Source organism: Erpetoichthys calabaricus, chromosome 1 (genome assembly GCF_900747795.2).
Source record: "Erpetoichthys calabaricus chromosome 1, fErpCal1.3, whole genome shotgun sequence".
NCBI classification, from domain to species: Eukaryota; Metazoa; Chordata; class Cladistia; order Polypteriformes; family Polypteridae; genus Erpetoichthys; species Erpetoichthys calabaricus.
Genome location: NC_041394.2, coordinates 272,060,265 through 272,085,432, shown reverse-complemented (window position 1 = coordinate 272,085,432; position 25,168 = coordinate 272,060,265). Strand labels below are relative to the sequence as shown.

Sequence of the window (25,168 nt, the reverse complement as noted above, 5' to 3'; positions counted from 1 at the left end):
ATGAACAAAAGGAATACACAGAATTGATTTTACTGGTGTGGTACTGGAAAAACACAGATAAGCAAAGAAATGTGAACTTGGCTTTAGGGACCAGTATTCCCGAAAAAAAACTTTAAAACTCAGTCAAAAGAACACTTGGTGAGTTTTGCAATTGTGAACCTGCCCATACATTTTGTGAAACTGCACAAAACAAACATTGCTTTATTCAGTCATCACTAGTCTTTTGCAACTAGCATGGAGATTCTCTAATTGCTAAAGAGTACAAAAACTAACATACATCATTTAGGTGCTAGAAAATAATTGTCTTGTTGCTTTTGTCTTCACTTAGACTGAGTATAAATTTAGGAGTCATGCTGACATGCATGCCTGGCCACCATTTAACAAGCAATCTAATATTCTACTGTAAATACCTCTACCACTAAGCCTAATTGCCTCCTTTTATATGCAACCCTATTTATTTTCTGGTGTTCATTCATCAGATCAGTGCTGTACCGTGTTAGCCATTTATGGCTAGAGAGAAGTGAAACAAAATGAAACCAGTCATCTGTTCTGATATTTGGCTTTATTTTAAAAGGTATAATATATTGAGAAAAAGCAAAACAATAGAAAGAGACAAAGCAAATTAAAAGAACAAGGATGGGTGTCTGAAGTGGGGAAAACTGTGGAAGAATGGCTCCTGGCCAATGCCTTCACTTATATAATTATTTAACAAAAGTAAAAAAATAAAAAAAAAAAGGCTGTTTACATGTTCAGCTTGAATACAGTCACTGTTATGTTTGTATGTGTTTTATGTGTTAGGTTACTTTAGAAAGCACACTGGATGGTTAAGCAAGGACCTGGCAATGTGGGTGTTGATTATCAATGTAAACAATGGAGTAAATTGAACAAACATCCTAGAAAACACTGCTGCTTAAATGAACTATGTAGGATTAGTGGTCAAATGTGTAGGAAGCTGATGAACAGCTAAGCCTACACTCCCTTCAGGCTAGTATAAACAAACATTTAACAAGATTGTGATGGTTGTAACTGCCTTAAATCATCAATTTACAGAACTATATTTTATAAATTGTGAATTTGAAGCCATCTTCCATTTATGTGTCAGTCTGATCCATGTATTTTTTTACCATTTTTAAAGTGGTATTTCTCATGACATATAATTTGGACTTTTGGATTTCTAACTATATTTGTGTACATGAGACTACTGACATGTTATAATAAAGCTATTCATCTTTGTACATGCACTTCTCATATCCCCCTCATATGACTTGCTTTTGCATCTGTTATTTTATTTAGTGTTGGATTGTGGTCTTTTCCTATATTGCTTTAGTTTCAGTTTTAACCAGGTTTTTTTGGAACCTCCAAATTACAACTCAGTCTTCATTTCTGTCCTATGCTCTTACATTTGTGTTTCCTAAGTAAGAGTGTGAAACAAACTACATTATCAAAATTCTTTGTATTAGTCATAAGAATTATTATTGAAGAACCTTTACTTTATCATCAGCAGTGTTAAACACATCAAAATGAATTACATGAGGTTGCCTGGAAATGGGAGTTTTAAATATGGTCCTTGGGTAATATAGTGGTCAGAAATTTTTATTCCTGTACAATTTTTAATCTGTGACTCCACACAGTAATACAGTATGTGATTTACTTCATTAAGAAAGGCAGAAAGGCATTTCTCATGTCTTTCAAGTTTCTACTTATTCTCCCTTCTTCTGTAGAGTTGTGTGCCTTTTATTATACCACACAGTAAAGGTTAATAATGAACAGTGTAAGGGACAGCCGGCAGTTTATCTTAGCTGGGACGTCCCAGTAACGGAAGGATGGGGGAAGGCAGCTTATCAAGGACACTTCCTCCCCCAGGATGATAGATGGCAGCTTCCCTGGACAGCAGCGGTGCCCTGGATGCCCACAGAGCACTATGGGCTTTGGAGCTCTGCAACATAGCCCTGCTGGGTACCATGGGTGCCGCCAGGAGACGCTGCAGGGAGACTGGGGAGTCCCTACTGTTTACATAGCGTGGAAGTACTTCAAAGTCACAGGGACGGAAGCACAGAAGTACTTCCTGGCTGAAAAAAAAATACAATTCTCTATCTGACCCAGAATCACTTCCAGGTCGAGGACTATATAAAAGACTGGTGGAGACCTAGCAAGCGAGCCGGAGTTGGGTGGTAGAGGACAGAGCTTGATGGGAGGTGTGGAGGAGAGATTTGAATATTATTGTGTTTATTTGTTTATTGTGGTGGAGGTGCTTTGGGCACTATTTACTTGAAGAAAAGAAATTAAACAGCTTGTTGGTGTTTTAATAACGTGTTGTCAGTGTCTGTGTGTCGGGTTAAGTGCTGGTATAGCGCCATCAAGTGTTACAACAGATACAACAGAACCCATGTGTTTCTAAATGTTTCAAAATTAGCACCAAAATATTAACAAGCAAGATTATGAAAAATACTAACCCTTGCACATAAAAAAGACTTGTTAAATTTCAAAAGAACTAAACCCTGTAGGACATTTGGGCAGTAACATAATAAATACAATTAGTCTGGTTAAAGCAAAAATTGAAAGCAATAAAAAGCACTTTCTGATATGCATCAGATTCTCTTCTCTCATTGAGTTCCCTGAAAAGTTTTTCTAATGTTTTAAGAAGACAATGACAAAAGCACATCTAAATAGAAAAATTTCAGTTAATGTGCAATGGCTGTCCTGCACAGTGAAATGGAGGCAAGAAAAAAGGTACTATTTGGTGGCTTAAGCAGTGGTATAAGCAACAAAAGGAAAATGATGCATTGCCATAGCGTGGCAGATGCACTCAAAAATTCAAGTTCAGAAAGTCACACAGTGCCTGAAATAAAAAAGAAGTGGTCAGATATCAAAGTCAAAGTGAAAAGGCAAGTTACAGTCCACCATCTGAGTGTCAACACCATTGGAGGGGGTAGCAGAATTCTAGGGCTCACACTGTTTGAGATGCAAGCTGCTGCAATTATTGGCAAGACATTTATAACCAGCATTTTACAACCACCAGAGCCTGAGAATGGAGGTCATTAATAACATTGCTCTTGTTCAGTCAGTAGGTTGGCAAGCAGGGTGAGAAGCCATGTTTTCAGTGGGTACCCGCTGACACCAAAGTAATCATGTTATATGGTTACATCATACAGATAACTTAAAATTTTGACTTATCTTTCTGAGAAGCCAGTCATCAAATACAACATCAGTTTCAAGTTTGTTCCCAACACTACTTTTTCTCAGAATGAATGAATCATGAGTTGAGCCGAGAGATCTTGCCACAACATTATTGAGACACATTTTCACATCACAGGTAATTTGAACATTAATAGAGTGGAAATGCTTTCTATTTACATAAGCAAATTCATTCTCTGAAGGCACCTTTATAGCAATGTGTGTGCAGTCGATCTCTTTGATTACATTTGGAAAACCGGACATTACTGCAAATTGCACTTTGATTGTTTCAACCATACTGTAAGGAAACCTTATATATCTGGATGAAAAACAGATTATACCATACCATACAGCTGGCATGGTGCGACTCAGTGATGACTTATAAATACACGATCGGTCAGCCAGTTCACATTGAACTATCTCCTGTTGCTAAAAACCCAAGAGTGGACAGAGCTTGTAAAGGAGCAGGTAGAGCACAATTCCTCAAATTCTGCCTTTGTAAAGCTGGCCCCAGTTCAGCACAAAGCTCCATGAGGATAGCTTTTGGAAAACTGAATCGACGTAAGAGCCAGTCATCATCATGGAACAAGAAATCAGTATGATCTTCTAATTCTTCCATTTGCAATGTCTCCTAACAATTCTACAGCAGCCATGGTAGATGGAATAGTTTGGCCATACTGTGAACTATTAAATTGTTACAGATTGATTACAATCAAGTACCTTAAATTTGTAAACAATATGCAATTAATTTTGCCGTATTTGATAAAGCCCACATCATAGATGCAAATCTAAAAAAGAAATGGAAACCACACAGAAATAGTAGCACTGCCTTGATGCTCTGTGGCATCCGTTACGAAACTGAGCAGAAATATGTGTACGCATGGTCTGAGTCTGCTGTAAAATTATGTATAGCATTACACTAAGTTTAGTTTTAATACATCTCCATGTGAGTGTGGAAATGGACATACGCAACATTTTTGTGTGTTTGCACCACTTATATATGAGACCCCAGGTCATGTGCAAAAACCTGCTTAAAGTGGAGGCAGATATGATTTCTTTTGGAAGGGTCTACCAACCAAAACTAGCTAGTCTATGCAGTTTGCAACATAATGAGAGAACTTATTTTACTTCTAATACAGAATTAACAAGGGTCTCATGACTATCCACACCCAGATGAGAAATCGCCAGTTATCCACCAAAACCAGCTTCCTGTTTGACCACCAGTGGAAGTTTTACTCAGATCTGAGTGTACCACTGACCCCAGAAAAACAAGGAGATCTTACTGGGGATGTCAGTGTAAATGTATGTGCAAGTATGGTGCAGTGTAATTGGATGGGGAGGTATGTGGAAGGCCAACTCCAAACTTATGCTTTTTCTAAACAAACTCACAGAAAACAACTTTGTCATTGTTAGCATCCTGTTCCTCCAGAAGAACAAAAGCAAGACATCATGGATCCATCTCTAATCCAAACACTGCCATCCACTGTACTATGTAATCACCTATGCCTTTCACTTGAAGGATGTTCACATCATACAGACTAGGTGTGGAATTTTTTGCTTGACCATTGCCTACTTTGCACAGTTGTCATGTCTGCAAACTCTAAAGACATCCAAAGAATGAAGAAACTCAACATCAGAGCACTCCAAAACACCACAAAGAAGGTCAATCTTCAGAAATGCCTCTCTGCTCAACCTGAAGACCTGATCCTCACTTGCACTAATGTCAGTGTTTCTCAACCACCTCACTTATAAATGGTGTATATGCAAAAAAATGTTGCATATGCCCATTTCAACACTCACATTGCGATGTATAAATACTAAAATTTGCATAAAGCCAAGCACATTCTCACAGCAGCCCAACCCTTTGCATACATACTTTTCTGCTCAGTTTTGCAAAACGGCGACACCCAGTGTCAAAGCTGTGCAACTGTTTCTGTGAGGTCTCCCAGTGACAAGGGATTTATCAAATGCACCAAAATTAATTGCATATCATTTACAAATTGAATTCACTTGATTGTAATCATTTTGTAATAATATAATGGAGCATGGTATGAACAAACTATTCCAAATTCTATAGCTGATTTAGCGTTGTTACTCTCAGTACACCACTCAGAGCATTTAAACCCATTGTATGTATGTGTTGAGAGCTCAGAGGGTTATCGGGATACAGTTTCCAGCCCTGGAGGATATTTATAGCACACTGTATGTACATGTTTATTGTACTTATGCTTTCATCTTGCATATTTTACATTATTTTTTATTATATTGTTATTATTGTTATTTTATCATTTTAGAGGAAAATACGTTTATGGAGGATTTTCAGATTGAATCATTGTACCATACAATGACAATAAATGATTTCAGTTCTATTCAATAGAGTAGAGTGCGTATTTACAGGTGATGATGACTGGCTTCTAAGTCGATTTAGATTTCCAAGAGCTGTCCTCTTGGAACTATGTGCTGTTAGAATACTAGGGAGTATACTTGATATTTTATGATGAAATCCATTAAACTATGCATATTACATCATTACAGATAAATTGTTAAATTCATTTAAATAATGTATACTGTTAATAATTAAACATGTGGTGGCGCAGTGGTAGCGATGAGCTGGCACCCCACCCAGAGATTGTTTCCCTGACTTGCATTTGATGCTTCCTGGGACTGACACAACCCTGGGTGGATGAAGAAATTAACATGTATAATGAAGATTTTTCAATGTTCTGTGAAAGTTTTGAAGAATCTGCATTCTAAGCTTACAGTTTGTTTTACATTTATTACAGAGCTCATTGTGTGGTGATTAGTTACGTGGAGAAAGAAAACGAAAGGACAGGAATTTGGGGTTGGTAGGTTTGACGGAGACCGTACCGCTGCATTAAATTATTCCATTCAGGGTTGCATGTGTCCCAGCGATTATCTTACGGGAGGCAAGAACAATCCGTGGGCAGGGCACCTAGCTCATTGCTACCACTGTGCCATCATGCCCTCACGTGTTAAATACTGTACTTGCTTTAATGCATTTCATCATGAAAATGATATCAAGTATACATCTTACTATTCTGAAATGTTCAGAGAGCTGTAATATCATGAATGTATTGTATCCTGTGTGGTGATCTCTGCCTGTGCGCTCCGGTCTACTAAAAAGAAAGACAGTTTAAGAAGCATGTACTGATTAATGACTGGGTTGGGGAACACACAGAATACAAAGCATTTAATGTGCTACTTTAGTTACAATGGGATTTAAGAAACTCTAGTAAATGAAACATTCATTTTAAGATGAGGTTTACAACATTCTACTTTAATGACAAAATAAACTATAAGATTAAAGTGAAAATTAGGAGATTAAGGTCTACATTTAGACCATTTCTTTTTCTTCACTGTGTGCCTCATTTTTTTTCTTTTCCCTGTGCCCTAATATGCTTCCGACTGACACTCTGATGGTAGGCTACGATTCACCTTTTCAACATAACTTTGACATTTGACCACTTCTTTTTTATTTTGGGCACTGTGCAACTTTCTGAACTTGAATTTTTGAGTGCATCTGCCACACTGTGCCACTCCATCAATTTCCTTTTGTTGCTCATACCACTGCCTAAGCCACCAAAAAGTTTGTTCTTCCTTGTCTCCACTTCACTGAGTAGGACCTCCACTTTGCATTCGCTGAAGTTTTTTTTTCCCTCTATGCTTTTGTCATTGTCTTTTCACAAAACACTAAATGTAAGGGGCTATTTATATCCCCTATATATATCAATACATTAGCATATTGAAAGAGACGTAATTCTGGACTGCACGTGCATTACATTTCATGCTAACTGGGATTTATGGAGCGGAAATCTGTGAAAGTTGGCTTATGCACGGTTTTATGAAATCTGAATTTTTTCTTCCACTTTTGTCCATACGCCATGTTTTTGCCAGGACTGGTATGAGGTGAATGAAATAGAAATCCAGATCAAAAATTCAGCACATGGGAAAATTATAGCATATCTCAACAGAAATTAAATTTGAAACACAGAGGAAGTCTAAGAATAAATTGTATTAGGAGAATTCTAAGGAAATGTAAAGTTCTACCAGCTACCATGATATACTATAAACAGTTTCTTCCAAATGATGAAGCCTCTGTACAGACTAAGGCTCACTTGGTTCCAACTTTTCCTTTGCTGGTCCCAAGGTAGAACCCTCCTGAAAGTTGATACTTTCATTTTGCAATGCCAGAAGAAGCCCTTTGAACAATGGCTAACTTTTGAATCTACAGTATAGCATAGTGATTCCTCAGGATCCAGCAAATCTCTCTGGACAAGCCACCTACCTTTCAAGAGATCCATCAAGCCAATTAAACTAATAAATGAAGGACAACAACACCTGCGGCTGAGGTGATTTTGAAGCTGGGTGCATGCAAACTAATGAGATCTGGAACGTCAGAAATGGCAAAAATATTCATGAAGTGTGGCAAATCAGAGTGTGACACCTACTGTGGTATTGTTCTGCTCTCTATCATGCAGGTACCTTGCCTGTGTGCTCCTAAACTATCTGCTTCCATTTGCCAAAGGAAATCTTTCCTTTATATCAGTGTGGCTATAGTACATGTCAGTGCCCTACCGGCATGATACAAGCAAATTCCTAAGAGCAGCAATGTAAAGTATGCTTTTGACTCCATAAATCAAGAAACCAACTGTAAGATTTTGCCTAGATCCAAATGTCTTGTCAAATTTATTTCTATCTGGAGGCTGCTCTATGATCAGATGCCATTCAGATCTTCTTTGCAAAAAGACAGAAAGAGATCCCTTCATCATCTGAACAAAGGTTAAATAGGTTTGTGCTCTACCACTGACCCTACTCATGTTTTACTTCCATTTTATTTTCCTTGTGATCTTTGAGTGCTCTCATTGTGGTACAAAAACTGAAAACTATTTTCATGAAAGGTTTGTTAACTTAACATACCACCCTTAAGAGTTTAGGTCTGACGTTCTAGACTGGAAAAAAAATACAGTGTGCCATTACAGTGTGTTTTTTGCACTGCTTATTGCATCTACAACGATCAGTGAAGGCTGTACCATCTTGATCTCAAAGACAAACATGCCCTAATGTTTTGTCTTGGTAGAGTATTATATTGCTCTACTTCCCCTTTGTATTATTAATATGTAGCCTTTGTCAGAATGCCTCAAATCACTCAGACTTACCACTGTTTATAAGGAACTGTAGTATATAACTTCTCCCCACCTTCCCTTCTACATTTATAACCTCTGGCAGTTTGGTGTAGTAAAAGACAAACAGGAGTTAAGTTACCATTTAAACAATGTATTATTGATAATATTCATAAATAATAACAACATACAAAGTACATTTGAATATTGGCAACCATACAACCTGATAAATGGTGATGTGTAGTTTCAGGCGGCACACAAACTTGTTAGTTACTTAAAATGTCTCTAGTTAAGGCATCATTTGTGGTCAGCTATCTTCAGAACAGGCCTCATGCCTGTCTCAATATGGCTGCCGAGCTGCGCTCTTCATTGTGTTGTCCTTTTCAGTTCATGGTGTGAGATGGTCATTCATCAGTTTGGTAAGAGAGAGTGAGTAAATTTATAGGTTTTCTGTCCAACCCCTAGAGCCAATAGGACATCATAGTACTTAAAGGCTTCTTATACAAGCCAGTTTCAAACAGCCATACTTCAAACTAATGGGGAGATAGAACATCATCACACCTGCCCCCAAAACCATATGTTAAGGTAAAGCTTGGCAGTTAGGCAGCCTGGCTTTCCTGCGGGGGTTGAGAGAGAGACTTTAGTAGAGAAACACTTGCCAAACTGGTTTGAGACACTTCCCTCAACTGTCATAAAATTACAAAGAGACTCAGTCCTAAAGGGGTTCTTAAACCATCAAACCATTGCTATTATTATCAATAATGTAACACTAATATCATATTGCTTTGTCTAAGCTTACAAATAAAGACATGCAAAATATTTATCAGCTTATACACAAAATTTCGCATCACAACACCTACACTCTGCACTTCGACTGAAAACAGAAATCAAATGGGTCACATTCCTGATGCTGCAATATCAAGATGTTAACATTTCATTATAACTAATATTGTTGTATTTAATGATAAAGCAAGAATTTCTTGCCCATGTGTTGTGCTTAATGTGCCTTTGGTGATTTACTTTTTCTATTAATCCTATACTCAAATTAGCGATGAAGAACTTGATGATTATCATTACTGACAAATGGTAAATTTAACCCATGTTTAGAATGGAAAATAAAAATGAAAGATTCACTTAAGAAAAGTAAGACTTGTTTTTTGAGAAAGAAGGGACAATGTGGAATACAGGAAAAATCATTTAAAAAATGTCTGGACATTCTCAGAGTGCACTAAGCTGGTCTAAAAATTAGATGCAAAATTTTTTTTTTCATATTTGAGAGGTCTGCTGGTCAAACCCTGATGTAGTTTCATGTTTGTTTATAACCTTTTGAAAAGCCTTGTAGGTATCTAAACATGGAAAAAAAATCAGCAGGCTGTATCAGTTCAAATATGCTTTCTGAAAGCCTAAACATGACAAAGCCAAAGACGCAAAATATTTTTGTGGTGTAATCTGGACCATACATTTTGATTTTGTTAAATATTTTATATATAAAAGTACTGAGCCTGCTAGGTGGTTTATTTCTTGAGATATGGTCTTGTGAAATTGATGAAAAAATAAAGCTGTGTCAAAAATTGGCTTATCTTGGAAAGTATTGATCTTACATCAAAATAATTCTACAGGGTGTCTCCTGGTATTTTTTTCATAACTGCGTGAAGTGTGTGGTGTTTCTGGAAAATAAGCTTGATTTGACATGGAATGAACCATAAGCAGAAGATTCAATTTATCAACTGTTAGATAGATAGATAGATAGATAGATAGATAGATAGATAGATAGATAGATAGATAGATAGATAGATAGATAGATAGATAGATAGATAGATAGATAGATAGATAGATAGATAGATAGATAGATAGATAGATAGATACTTTATTAATCCCAATGGGAAATTCACATTCTTCAGCAGCAGCATACTGATACAATAAATAATATTAAATTAAAGAATGATTAGGACTGCCACACAAATTCTAGTATCCTCGTCCATGATCCCGCTTCACTTGATGGGCCACTGCATCAAAATGAAAAATGCTCTGCTCCCACAGTAGCTTACCTGGTTTCAGAGTCATCATGAATGGCAGAGAATGTGGTTCAAATACACCATCAAGGCCTACCTTACAAATTGTCAGATCAACATCGCCAGTTAGGATACCCCAGCCTTGCAACATCCCTTATCATGCCACAGGATTCATAAACCAACACTGCACTTTCAGAACTTTCTGATGAGGTGAACAATACACATGAGCAGAAAATGAGGAAGGAGAATATAGAATGAACCCTCATACCAAACCTCATAACCTTATTTTACCAAGATCTACGATGTAAAGATTGCACTTCTCAGACATCTAGATGCACAGGTAACCTTGATGAGTGTCAGATTCATTTTAAGGGATTGCCAAGACTCCGAGCAGATTTAATTGTGAGTCACATTGTAAGAGCAGAGGAGATTTCAGAGATCATGCTTGTGTTATAGGAGAACACCTCATCTTTAGTTCAAACAGGAGGTATCTTATAATACTGCAGTAAAAAAGTGCTTGGTGTTTAGATGCAAAACATGTTCCTCAAGGGAACACAATTATGGATATAGTATTTTCAGCAAATGTTTTCAATATTTAACTTAACTGTTCTTTATCAGATTTTTCTAGACTTTTACTGCAGCAAACTATATGTTTTTAATAATTTTGTTAAAAAGGAACATTCTTTATTCTGTTCTTTCCGAAATGACTAATATGAAAAACAGAAAAACAAAATAGTTAAATATGAAATCATTAGCAGCTCAGCCTTCAGACATAGGTTTGACTGTGGGTATGAATTTTAATGAGGCTGCACGAAGGTATCCATAATTGGCTGGGAATACAACAAAAGTGCTATGTTAATTAATCAGACTCACTCAGGGAACCAAGTCTGGGGATTTCAATTTGCAAACTTGTGTATTCAAGGTCAAATCCTTAGCCTCCAGAAGGCACCGGCTGCCAAAGTTGTAAACATTCATGGGGAGTAGGGTTTTCCTTCATTTGAGACACCCAATGCATGATGTATGTTTGTGACAGACTACACAGCATTTAAAAATGAAAGTAAAAATAATTTTCTATTTTTCAAAAAATGTATATCACATGACTATGCTATTAATATGTTTTAACACTTTGCAAAAAGAGTATGTGTTTTTTTAGAATTCATAATTACATCTGCTATTGCTCATATATACGTGCATTTTCACAGGTGCAGCAGATTTCTCTCCCAAAAGCTTACATTTTAATTGTAAACCTGCTGACATCATCATTTATTTAGCCATCGCTCTAGAGATAAATCCAAATGGTATAAAATAAACTGTCCTAGGTGGATACCCATGTGGCCCATCTTATTATAACTGAAATAATTATAATCGTGTATATTTAGGCCATCCTGCAGATGTTATAACGGCCCTTTGGATTGTACAGATTGATACAAGCAAATAAAGTTTTTTATTAATAACCATTCCACGAAATTTTCTTTTGGATAATGAATCTTCTGTAGCCTAAGGATAGACAGTATTGAATGTGTTAGGAAGGAACTACAGAGGGGGTTACCACATAGAGATCTCTGCTTCCAGCTGGTTCACCATTTCTGGCACTTTAAATAAGAGGATAGGCTGCTCTCTCATTTTTACATCACTATTACTGCTGGGATTTAACAATACTACAGAATGAATAAAAGTCCCTAAAGGTCTTATTTTAATTAATACAACCTCCGAAGTACCTTTAATCCTACCACACATACATTGTAATGCTGAATTTCTAGTTGAATTTCTTAAATTTGTTATCAAAATAACAGCAGCATACAATATGCACATGTTTATATAAACTGAACAAAGTACAATAATGTCTGATCCCAACAATTTCAAATTGCAATGATCTTTATGGACAAAGCTGGGAGGGTGCACTCTCATAAATCTATCTGAACACTAATACAAATATGTGGGAACAATATATTTAATAACTGCATATTTTAAAATAACAAGACTCAACATTTTTGACTTTTGCTAAACACATCATGTCGTAATTCGTATATTTTATCTTTCTTAAAACCTTAAAGGTTTTTCATTGCTTTTCTTTGTTCGTGACCTTAATTCTCGATAACTGTACCCTTCATGATATTGTTCAATATCTTTGTAAGAGGTAATCCACATAATAGGTCTTAAACAAAAGAAATGAAATTATATCCTGCAAGCCAACAATTATCTGCATCTTAGCTTGAGAAATTTCTTACAGCATTTCTGCTCATGTAGCTTTAAAATATGATTCCTTCTGTGAGGATCTGCTTTATAGTCATTTTCTAGGTTTCTTAGTTATACATTTAAGACCAATTAAACGTAAGCAGTGAAAAATGAGAAGTAACTTACCACTAAAATTTACTTTCAGTAAAAAATCCTTGTATAATCTTTTCCCATCAAGTGGTTTAACAGCATCGCACAACTTTGTAGTGTTAGAGCACAAAGTTCTCTGCATCTTGTGTAAGGCGTGAGCCATCGCATACACAGCATTGATGACAAACATAATTTTAGACTCTTGTTCATAATTGGAGCTGTCAATTGACAGATGTTTGTCACAAACTTTCACCTGAGAATGTCCATTTTGCAAGACGCACTGGAATTTCTGCTCCCAGAAATCCTTGAACCATGGGTTACGTCTGTTACTACTGGGGTGCAGACTCTGGAAATATCTATCAAACTCTTTAACAGGATGTGCTGCAAGTTCCAGCGTTATTGCTCCATTTGCCACATTTTCATTCCCTTTTACAACACTTTCCTGAGCTCCCCATCCATCACTAGCTATCCAGGTAAAGGAGGCGTTGAGTCGGTTGGCAGCTGCCAGTAATTCCCTTGTGTCATCACTGCGCATGAAGAGTACCACCACCTTTGCATTTGGTTTTTGAAGCAGTTCCCTGATGACTGCATCTGAGGACTTTTTAACATTTGAACTTCCAACTTTTTCAGATGTTGCAATACAGATGTTTCGGAGTCTGGCCTCTTGCTCAAAAGCTTCAATTCCGGTTTCACCATAATCTCCTTCAGAGGCCACTGTGGAGACATATGTCCAGTTAAAGAATCTTAAAATCTCGGCCATTGCTTTCGCCTGATAAAAATCAGGTGGCACTGTTCTTGCAAAGTAGTCATATCTGGATTTATCGCTGAGCTTTGCACTAGTGGAAGCATAACTTATTTGAGGAATCTGAAATAACCTTAGTAAATTTGCAACCTGCAGGAAGAAACAAGATAACATTTTACATTTTTAAAATTAGTTTAGCTTTTTTTTTATTTTATCAAATGTAAATTACAGTACTTTCCTTTTGATATTGCATTCCTGTTTTATATGTAACATATTTAACGATTCAGTCATCCAATTACCATGATCAGCCAACGGCACTACAACTAAGGCCTACTCACCTAGAAAATTTCACACAGCTAATAACCTATACAACAAATGAAGTAAGACTCTTTAATACTGTCATTTGGTGGTTGTATTGTATGATTATGTGTTGATTGATCCTCATTTTAATTTTCTTATGGCATTATTCAGCTGCCATTTTATCATTAGTAGTGGAGGTATTCTAATATATTGTGAAATATAGTTTAACTCTTTGGCTTCCTCATTATTTAACAGAGGCCCTCTAACTTCAATGGCCACCCTCAAATGCTTCCGTGGCTCATCTACTTCACTTTTTTTAAATAATGTAAACCAATAATTGAGGATTGAAGTTAAAAAATATATATATAAATGTGTTATTAAAAATACTGGGGCTATGAAGATACCTGTGGATTAATGTACTGTTTTCACAATAAATTATTAAGCTTTCATACAGAAGTATAATTGGTTAAACACTTCTCAATCCTCAAATACAGATAAAAATTGTAATTAACCACAAGGGAAAAAAAATCATTCTTTTACTTAACTTTTTTAGAGGACAACAGCCTTCATTAGCTTCTTTACAGCTCACACAAGGTGAAATTGGCCATGGCATCTGCAGGAGTTTGTGACTTCTAAGTTTCAGTGTAAATCAGCTTTCAAGCTAAGCCTACGTTAGAGAGACAGCTGTGGTTTGTAGTTTACCAGAGTACTTTATTTTAAAATGACGCTGCTCACGAATTGAAATTGTTTTAAATTAAGCTTATTCCTTGCAGTTACATTGTGAAAACTAAAATTAAGCCAAGTACTTGACATAAAAGAGCATCTGACAACCAAATCTCTGCAGCAATACTAAAGATTATGGTGCAACGTATGTGCTTAAAGTCGAATGAATGCATTTTATTATGCAGTTACCATAAAATATATTGCTTCTGCATTCCCAAGGAAGGAAAACCCAAATTTTAGCATTGCTGCATCAATTATTATACCTTTATAAGACTGCAAAACCCTAGAAAAAAAAAATCTTGACACTCACCCTCAGTGTAGATATGAGATAACACAATATTGCAATAATCTGCTGTATTGATTTTTCCCCATGTACTCAAGTGCAGCTCTAAAATTAGGTTTTACTGTAATAGTTTTGTTATTTTCTGACTGGACATTAACTTTTTATTTCGCTTTCTTCCTGCCAAACAAAGGTCCTTGAAAAGGACCACACAAAACTAAATTCACTCTTTAGTTTCTTTCCAACATTGACTTCCCCTTGCAGTGGCAAAGTTCTGACAAAGTGTCTGTCATATCCTTTATATAATATGACAGTCATTGCAATATCATCAAAATACAGAAATAAAACATAGAAAGGAATTCAATTAAAACCAAATCTAATGAGAACAAAACACACTCAGGCTTCTCCAAATCCTGACAGACCACCCCGCACAAAAAAAAATAAATATGGTGCTGCTGAGGTACATGGTGTACCAAGAAGTGCATGCCTTATGACAACTCCAAAACAACAGAACCTGATCCCCAGCTACTTATGGCAGCTCAAGTACAAGGGCTCTGACTGCCCTAGCAGACTCTACGTTTAAATAAGCTGTATTACATGATCATTAGTGGGAGCGAGAGACAAGGCATTTATTGGGAGTTTAAACAAACATCTTATTATAATTCCTTTCTCTTCATTAAAATCCCACTCGTCTTTTTCTGTTACAAGAATTCAAAAACGTTAATCTAAGAAAAACGAATTAAGATATTCTTTCAGACCCAAATGTTCATTGCCTGTACCTGAAATGAAAAGAATCTGAAATGTTGTGTTTGTTACTTACTGAGTACAGAATTAACTTAAATTTTAAAGTTTGTTTGCATGTGCATGCTGATGTGGCTCCCTCTTTGCTGTTTATGCCCAAGCATATGTTTAGAAAAATAAAACCAGACAGGTACACCTGGTTGTAACACTTTTGTTGGCATCTGTGGTGTGAAAATATATGTAAGGTGCAAAAAAGAAAAACTGTAATTGGGGTCAGAGCAGTCTACAAAGTTAAGAGAACTATTGCCACTCCACTGCATGTTAAAAAGTTTATCCAGATGTTTGAAACACATTCATAAGTTTATGTAAGATGATTGTAATCATAAATAAGCTCCAAGTGGCAGAAAAACACACTTCCACAGTACAGAAGTTGCAATTATTAACGAACTGTATTTATCTATAGCCAAAAATGAAGTTCCTTATTTTTACAAAAACATGGGGCTGCTCTTTGTATTGTATTATTTTACAGCTTAATTTCTGATGGTTTTGCCGAATTTTGAAACTGTTATTTGAAATGTACATTGTGTTTTGAAATGCAAAACTTTTTATGTGTTGGATGTGACAGTACACATAGCAATTTACTTGACAACACCATATTTATATGTATTTATACTGAAATTGCATATCTTTTGGAAAATGATCAAAGTTAGCACTATGAAATATTGGGCAATTAAATAACGGTGTGTACCAAGCCAGAAGAGAAATAGTCATAATGTAAAATAGTGCTATCTAACTTGGGTGCTTAAGGTTAGATTCAGCTTGGCAAATGAAGCCTTGCATACTCAAGATTAAAAAAAAATAAACCTTGTATGTATATACAGAAGCAGACAGAAAAATTGCTTTTTTTGCAAAGTCCACTGAGGTAGGTAAGAGGCTTTATACTAATATATGCAAGAAATCAAAACTCTTTTACAAAGGCTGACAGAAATCATTAGTATTCCAGTGTACACTGCAAAAATATATCCTATCAGGTAAAGGTAATGATCTACAGATCTTCTGAAGTAGGGTGCAGTACTGGTAGAGATGCACAAAAGCTATTGCCAGTGTTAACAAGGACATCTTATATATTTAATAGGTAATACAAGTTACTGAACAAAATGCAAAAAATGATATTTTTTTAAGATAAGGTGCTCCAAACATAGAACTAAGTTTTAAATTAGAAAGAAAGTGGAAAAGTTCATCTCTTAAGAATTTGTCTATCCTGGGACAAATCCTCAAGGATTTAGCAATTCTTTCTTTTATCTGCAACAAGATGAGAAGAGATGTGCATCACTTAAATCTGGCAATTGTGGAAGCAGTTCTCTCCATTATGTTTATCTGTCCATCCTTCTTCCATCCCAGGGTCTCGGAAGACCCTATTACTTATCATATCTTTTTAACATAAAAATAACTGAATGAATTACCCAATTCAGTTATATATAATTTATTTAATCTGTCTAATCATACAAAGCTACTACTGTGAATCTGTAATTTAAAAAAGGTATGTCTTTAACAGATTCCTCAAGTGATCAGTATTCTGAAATGAAGAGCATATGTGGACGCAAGCAGTTCATACAAATGACTGCACACAGACAAAGACTGACATGGGAATTTAACCCAAGCTCCTTAAGTTGTATGGCAGCAGTTCTAATTTTTATCCATTTATGAAAAAAAAAATCCATCAATTACAACTACTATGCTTGCCTATTCTAGTTTAGAAGAGCTGGTGTCTATTCTGGGAGCACCAGGCACAAAGGAAAAGAGGATGGTTGAAAATTTGGATGCTATCATGAAAAGTCCCCTTCATGCCCTCCAGGAGGTGCTCTCTTGGAGCACTTTTAACCACAGGGTCATTCCACCATGGTGCAATAAGAAGCACCTCTGGGGTTTTTTCAGCCCACTGCTATCAGTCAACTCAATGCTTCCTCCCCAGTGTATTTGTTTAGTTCATTTTGAAATATTTGCACAATATACATTTATTTATTTATCGATTGATTGATTGGCTGTATTATTTCCCTTGTGAACCTGTATCCTTGTTTATCATGTTTCTGCTGCCATATAAATCTGAATTTCCCTAGGGGATTAATAAAGGCTATTTTATCTAATCTAATCTAATCTAATCTAATCTAATCTAATCTAAACCTAACTAGGTCTGGGCTCCAGTCCACAACAGGGCATACCTGCTTACACACCAATACTCACTCACACTGGATAACTCATTCTGAAATAAATTTCTTTGGGACATAAGAGGATAACCAATGAATCCAAACAAAAGCCATGCAGTCATGATAATCAACTCCAGTCCTTTGGACTTTACAGATACGTACATTGACTGCTGTGGAAGCACACACTCCTCACCTAAAGGCGAATGTAGTAATTTAAAAATGACCCTTATTGTCACTGGCTTTTGTGCACTGAAATAAGGCTGAATTTAAAATGTGTTGCCCTAGAGGAACACTGTGTAAGGCTGAATCTAAATGCTCTTTACTCTTTTGAAGAGCATATCCACCTGTCCATGAAAAACTACCAAATGAGACAATGATTTCAGTGAATTAGATACTTTGAACAATGATAAATCTCCTTACAGTTCTATTTTTCTATATTATCATATTTTGAGATTATGCAATTTTTAAATGTTTATAAAGAAATATTTACCTGAATAGAAACACTACTATATGATCCTCCAATTACTCCAGCAATAACTAAAGGATTGTTGCCTTGGATGGCATAGGATCCATCAGGGCAGATGTACTCAGTTTCATCAACCTTAGTTAGAGATGCCCTGACAAATTCCAGCGACTGCTCTAAAGCATAAGTATCCCGAGAGCATGTATCCAATATGTGAACACCAAGAGCAACTCCAGGGAGTAAATAAGTGTCTTTGTTGATTTCTTCAATTGCAAAAAGCATTGCTTCCAGGCGTTGTATCCCTCGATCTTCATTTATTCTTCCACATTCATCCATTCCTGCTCCTTTCTCATGTATAGGAAACAGGCCACCTAAAACAAGGTCCCCGTCTATTTTGATTTCCTTTCTGACAAAGTTCAAGTCGCATAAGGATAATAAAATCCCTTTTAGAAATAAAATTAAACTTAATGTTTGAAGTGTGGTTATCATTTTCAGAGGATCTCTTTACAGACAAAGAAAGACATCAGTTGTTGAGGGGCAACGTTTTGTCATCCATTGGCATTCAAAGGAAACGGTCTTCCCTCCGTGCATGGAAATGTCAGTGCAGATCCTTTTAAAGAAACCCCTATTAAAAAATAAAAAAACAATTGAGATTACAATTCAAATAAATGACATTACACAATATCTAAAATGCCATACATGAATACTGGAAACTTTTAATCTTGCGTAATACATATGTGGCCCTTTGAGAGGCATATTACAAAAATGTCATCCTGCTTCTACAGAAACTGGTGACACTGCACAGCAACAAATTAGTTCCCCAGAAGTTTTTTTCCAAATGACTGATGCTCAAATGTTAGTGGTTTTATAACTGATCATTCAAACAGTTCGCACCAAAGGTACAAAATAGTGTCACAACTGCCCTGTGTCACAGTGAAATACTCTGCATTTCAATGAACTGTAAAACTTAAGCACATTAGAACTTCAGTTGTCATTCTAAGTCAAGTAATTTTACTGTCACATCACTTAACATGGATGTACAGGTGAGCGAATACCTCATTTAGAACAAAATAAAATTGCCTTTAGACTTTGTGGTATATGGCCGGCAGTTCATCGCAGCCAATACCCCCACACCGCCAGATGGAGCCCTCCCGGCAACATGGAGGTGCCCCGAATTCCAGCAGGGCATCATGGACCTTGGAGTTTTTCTTCACAGCTCTGCTGGATACCGTGGGGGCTGCCAGGGGACGCTGTAGGGAGTCCCAGGAACTTGTACTTTTCATATAGCCTGGAAGGACTTCCCAATCACGGGAATGGAAGAGATGATATACTTCCGGGCTGAAGAAAAGAGTTTTGATCTGACCTGGAAGTGCTAAGAATCACATGGACTGGGGGATCAGAAGCACTTCCGGGTCATGGTCTATAAAAGGACTGTGAGCTGAGTTGGAAGGAAAGGTGACTGAGCTACTGGAAGTGGAGGATTGTTGTTATTGTTGATTGTATTGATTTATTATTGGAGTATTGTGGAGTGGAGGGTGCTTTGTGCACATTTATTACAATAAATTTAGTTATTGGACTTTTTATGTGGTGTCTGGCGTCTGGTCTGAGGATTCAAGGGGATGACAGTGCCCCCTATCTGTCACACCTTCTATAGCAATAATTAATAGGACTGCCACATACTTCAGATTGTCCACTTTGAATATTCCTGTGTCCTGCTATAGCTGCGTGACCTGTTTATTTCAGTCAATGGAAACTGCTCTGTTAAATCCCTGTGTACAATTGTGTCTTGGGCCAGCAAAATTTCTGCCTTTTAGATCATCAATTTTATTACTTACTACTCATCTCCCACGGCTTTGCCCGCGTATTAGTGAAACAGGACAGTGAGGACGGCCCCGCCCGGCTCTCTACTCCTGACGTCACTCTTCCCCCTCCCCTCGGCCCACAGCCTCTGTCTCAGATTGGATTAGCGCAAATATATATCGCTCCTGCAAGCGAACTATGATTCTTAGTGCAATGAGTGAAATCGCTAAATCAACCGGAATGTTCAAGCAAACTACTTAGCGCGATGAGAAAGTTGCAAAATCAATGGAATGTTCAAGCAAATTATAGAAAAAAAGCTGATCTAAATCCATTAAGTAGTTCTCTCATGAAAAGCAGACAGACATACAAACGGGTCTAAAAAACTAAAAGAAATTTTGCGTTTAGACCACGAAATTTTTAATTCTTCTACGCGGTGGTGTGCTGGGAGGCAGCATAAAGAAGAGGGATGCCTCATGCCTGGATAAACTGGTGAGGAAGGCAGGCTCTATTGTAGGCATGGAGCTGGACAGTTTGACATCTGTGGCAGAGCGTCAGGCACTGAGCAGGCTCCTGTCAATCATGGAGAATCCACTGCATCCACTGAACAGTATCATCTCCACACAGACGAGCAGCTTCAGCGACAGACTGCTGTCACCATCCTGCTCCACTGACAGACTGAGGCGATCGTTCCTCCCCCACACTATGCGACTCTTTAATTCCACCGGTGTGGGGGGGTGGTAAATGTTAACATTATACAATGTTATTGACTGTTATACCTGCCTCGCACTCTCCACCTTGCACTTTTTAACTTGCACTGTGTTTTTATCACTCTTTATTTAAGCATGTGAATTTCCCCTTGGGGATTAACAAAGTATCTATCTATCTATCTATCTATATAGGCATCAGAGCAAGCATGCAGTATTGCCTCGTCATATAAAGAATCAGTAAAAATGCCCATTGGCTAGAAATACATTTCAGAATTTTCTGTTATAAATAATATTATCCACTAATATCAAGCTTACTTAATCACTTTAAGGTCATAAGTGATATAGTTTTCATCATTGTTGTGTATTCTTGTCTGTTGCTGTGTATTCTTGTTTATTGTTGGAGGACTCACAGAATAAGATTTTCATTGTACTGAGTACGTATGACAATAAAGTTGAAGTTAAACTATAACACACCCTGGCAGCATTGGTCACAAGGTAGAAATCAATACAAACAATTGTTGTGCTGCTACAGCAGCCCGTGTTAATATTGTTATTAAACTGTTTGGTACATTCCTACCTCCACCCCCATTTAATTAATACATTTGGTATGTCCCTACCTCCCTTTTTGCTATTGGCGCTGCTTTTGTTTTTACTTTAGTTCCCACATTACATCTTGCCTGAAGAAGGGGCCTGAGTTGCCTCGAAAGCTTGCATATTGTAATCTTTCTAGTTAGCCAATAAAAGGTGTCATTTTGCTTGGATTTTCTCTACTTTAGTTCCCACCATATTGTATTTAGGTTAAGGAAATTATCGTCCTTTTACCTTCAAGTTATCAATGGTTTTACGTCCTAATACTTGTATTACTTCTGACAAGAAATCTACATTAAAGTATATAGATTCTCAGCCTTGACTTCTTGGTGAGTAAACTATCTGTCCAAGTTCACTACAACCAGTGGGGCGACGCACACTGCGTACAGATTGGGTCTTGGGAGAGAAGCCTTGCTAATACGGCGTTCGGGGACAGAATAGTAAAAGGACGGATTTCTAATGCCTGATCGTGTCAAGCCTGGGGCTAATCAAAGACTGCTGTATATATTCCTAACTCCGTTACTTTGGGGCAACTAGCTCCAACCGTGCCACAGAGGATGCCATATCTATTGCACTCCATTTTTCATTGGAACATCTGGAGAATAGAGACGCTATGGTCCGCATGTTGTTTGTTGATTTTAGTTCGGCTTTTAATACCATCATCCCTCAGAATTTGATCAACAAACTGGGCCCATTGGGACTGGGCATACCTCTGCAAAACTGGATATTGGACTTTCTAATGGATAGGCCACAGTACGTACGGGTAGGAAAGAATAAATCAGATACCATCTCCTTGAGCACAGGTTCTCCACAGGGGTGTGTTCTAAGTCCCCTCCTCTTCACGCTCATGACCCACGATTGTTGTGCCAAGTTCAGCACAAACCAAATTATTAAGTATGCGGACGACACAACAGTGGTGGGTCTCATTCGAGGTGACGGGGAAGGGGATTACAGAGAGGAGGTGAAGTCATTTGTGGAATGGTGTGATAAAAACAATCTGATACTGAATGTCGAAAAAACAAAAGAACTGGTGATCGACTTCAGGAAGAAACAGCTGATACACATCCCGGTCTACATTAAGAACACTGCTGTGGAAATTGTGCAGTCTATTAAGTTCCTGGGAGTAAATGTGACGAACAACCTCACCTGGTCCCTGCACACCTCCTCCGTCATCAAGAAAGCTCACCAGCGCTTGATCTTTCTGCGGAGGCTAAAGAGGGCCCATCTCAGTAAGTCAGTCCTCACCACTTTTTACAGAGGGACCATAGAGAGCGTGCTAACCAGCAGCAGCTCTCTGTGGCAGGAGAGCTGCAGCGCTTCGAACTGGAAAGCACTGAGGAAAGTGGTGAGGGCTGCGGAGAGGATCATTGGAGCCCCGTTGCCTAATGTACAAGATTTGGCAAAACAACGCTGTCTGGCCAGAGCTGTGCGGATTTCTAGAGACCCTACTTATCCTGCCTCTGAACTCTTTTCCCTCATGCCCTCAAGCAGAAGGTACCGCAGCCTGAAATGTAGAACTACCAGGTTTAAAAACAGTTTTTTTCCTACTGCCGTTCGTCTTTTAAATGAAGCATTTTAGTATTTTATTGTAGGCTGATTTTAACTATGTGTTTTTATTAATGTCTTGTGCATCGTATTTTCGTTCTGCAGCACATCTTGGATGTTCTGCTAAATGACAAATAAAATTGAATTGAATTGAATTGAATTGAACTAGCAAAGAACTGTTCCTTAAGTACTTGTCTTCGTTATACCTAAAACGCTGAACTCTTTAAACGCTACTAGTCAACGACAGCTCAAACGGAGACTATCTTGCTATTTTTGTCTTTGTTCAGTTTACTTAGTAGTTTTACTTTCAATTTTCACGCAGTTGAAGGGCTCTGTATAAATATCATTGTTTATTGACTCACTGCGTAGCGAAGGAGCTGGAACTTTCGCGCCGACACTGCTGCGCCGCTGTTTTGCTGAACTTTCCGTGACCCCTGCGTGCTCGCACTCGGCTCGGCCCCGCCCCGCCCAGCACTCCTCATCGCAGTATGTCTCAGCAGGAATCAGCGCATTCACTAGAATTGGAGTCCCAGGAACCAAAAGGTGAATTACTCCCACCTGAAGATGATATTGGAATAGAAGGTGAACTGTCTGCCCGACCTAAACGCACAGTTAAGCCATCTTTAAAAATCAGAGAAGGGTTTGAAAGTCAAAGGATAGAAATGTCAAACAGACTTTTAGATTTATGGAGCAAAACTATTCATTGCATTGCCATTGCTGATGATGCCAGTGACAGTCCAGAGCAATTAAAGGACTTGTTTGCGAGACTTAAACATACCTATGAGAACTATAAAAGACATTTTGAGAAGTATTCTGCCTTTTTGTTAAATATAAACATGGAAGAAGCATTACAGGAGTTAAATAGCATTACTCTCCTTGATCAGCAAAGGCACATCACATTTCTTGAAGTCAAGTCAAGGTTAAAAAATAGGATAAGGCAGTTTAATGATACCGCATCCTGCTATTCTGTCTCATCTAGGCACTCTAGAAAATCATTTAGATCCCTACAATCAAATTCCCAGAGATCAGACTTAAGCAACCAACTGGTTTTAGCCCGTGCAGAAGCAGAGGCAGCTAAAATTCAGACTGCCTTTATTAAAAAGGAAGCAGCCCTTAAGGCAGAAGCAGCCCGCATGCAAGCAGAGGCAGAGGCTCAGTTAGAGGTCCTCCAAACGCAACGAGAGGAGGCAGCAGCTTTGGCCAAATTGAGTATTTTGGAAGAGGCCGTAGAGGAAGAGGACGAAGTCAACCATCCCCTCAGGCTGACCACCACAGAAGATCCCGTAAAACGAACTTACCAGTTTGTCTTAGATCAGAATACTGACAATGCCTTTAAGTCCACAATAGAAAGCTTTACATACAATACCCCAGCACATAACCTGCCAGAAGATGCCACACCACCCAGTAGGGAAGACCACTCTAATCCACACCCCATTGTGAGTACCATGAATCCCCACAAGTATTCAAAACTCATACCACCTACTGATGCACTGCCAAGACCTTTCCCAGATGCAGATAATCAGAATTTCGTTAAACCTCCCAGGAAATGCTATATGCTTCCAGAGACTCAGTTTTCTTTAATGAGTCATGTCGTAAGACACCCAGGCTTTGGACAACCTGAGCTGAATCCATCTGCAACTTCATTTACCCCACTAGTACCTAAGCACGATCCAGATGCCATCAGCTACAGTAATCCACAAGGAATACCTGTGGGCATGAAATCAGAAAGAGCTGAAATGTCGGACTTTGCAAGGTACATGATCCGCCGAGAACTCATCAATACTGGTCTCACAAGGTTCGATGACCTCCCAGAAAACTATAGGAGCTGGAGATCCACATTTAAGACAGCAATCCACGACTTAGACATCTCACCTATGGAAGAACTAGATCTACTGGTGAGATGGCTTGGGCCGCAATCGACAGAATATGCCAAAAGACTTAAAAATGTCCATATAAACAATCCATCCACAGGCCTCACCCTTGTCTGGGAGAGACTAAACCAAACATATGGAAGCCCCGAAGTCATTGAGCTTTCCTTATTCAAAAGACTACAGGACTTTCCTAAATTGTCCAACAAGGATGACCGCAAGCTTTTGGAACTTAGTGACCTTCTTCTTGAACTTGAAATTGCTAAAACAGATCCACATCTACCCGGTCTCAGTTATTTAGATACTGCTCATGGTGTTAACCCCTTGGTGGCAAAACTGCCATACCATCTTCAAGAGAAGTGGACTTTGGTGGGTTCCAAGTACAAGCAGCAGCATCAAGTCTCCTTTCCACCTTTCTCCTTTTTCTCAGAATTTGTTAGACAGATTGCCAAGGCCAAAAATGATCCAAGCTTCTCAATGAATGAAGCACACGTGCCAAGCTCAACAACAGCAAGGTATGAGAACTTGAGTGCTAGACATAAGGACCTAAGGAGC

The 25,168-nt window shown here is 37.9% G+C and overlaps 1 protein-coding gene across 1 annotated transcript in view; it reads right to left on the bottom strand.

The window, feature by feature from the left end:
* Positions 1–25,168, bottom strand: part of grm3 (glutamate receptor, metabotropic 3) — a 262,901-nt gene that overhangs the window by 121,784 nt on the left and 115,949 nt on the right. Inside the window, exons 2-3 of the mRNA XM_028815001.2 lie at positions 18,133–18,730; positions 12,689–13,544 (exon numbers count right to left, since the gene is read on the bottom strand). Coding sequence (XP_028670834.1) covers positions 12,689–13,544; positions 18,133–18,594 — 1,318 coding nt within the window. The 5' untranslated portion in view covers positions 18,595–18,730. The remainder of the gene's footprint in view (positions 1–12,688; positions 13,545–18,132; positions 18,731–25,168) is intronic.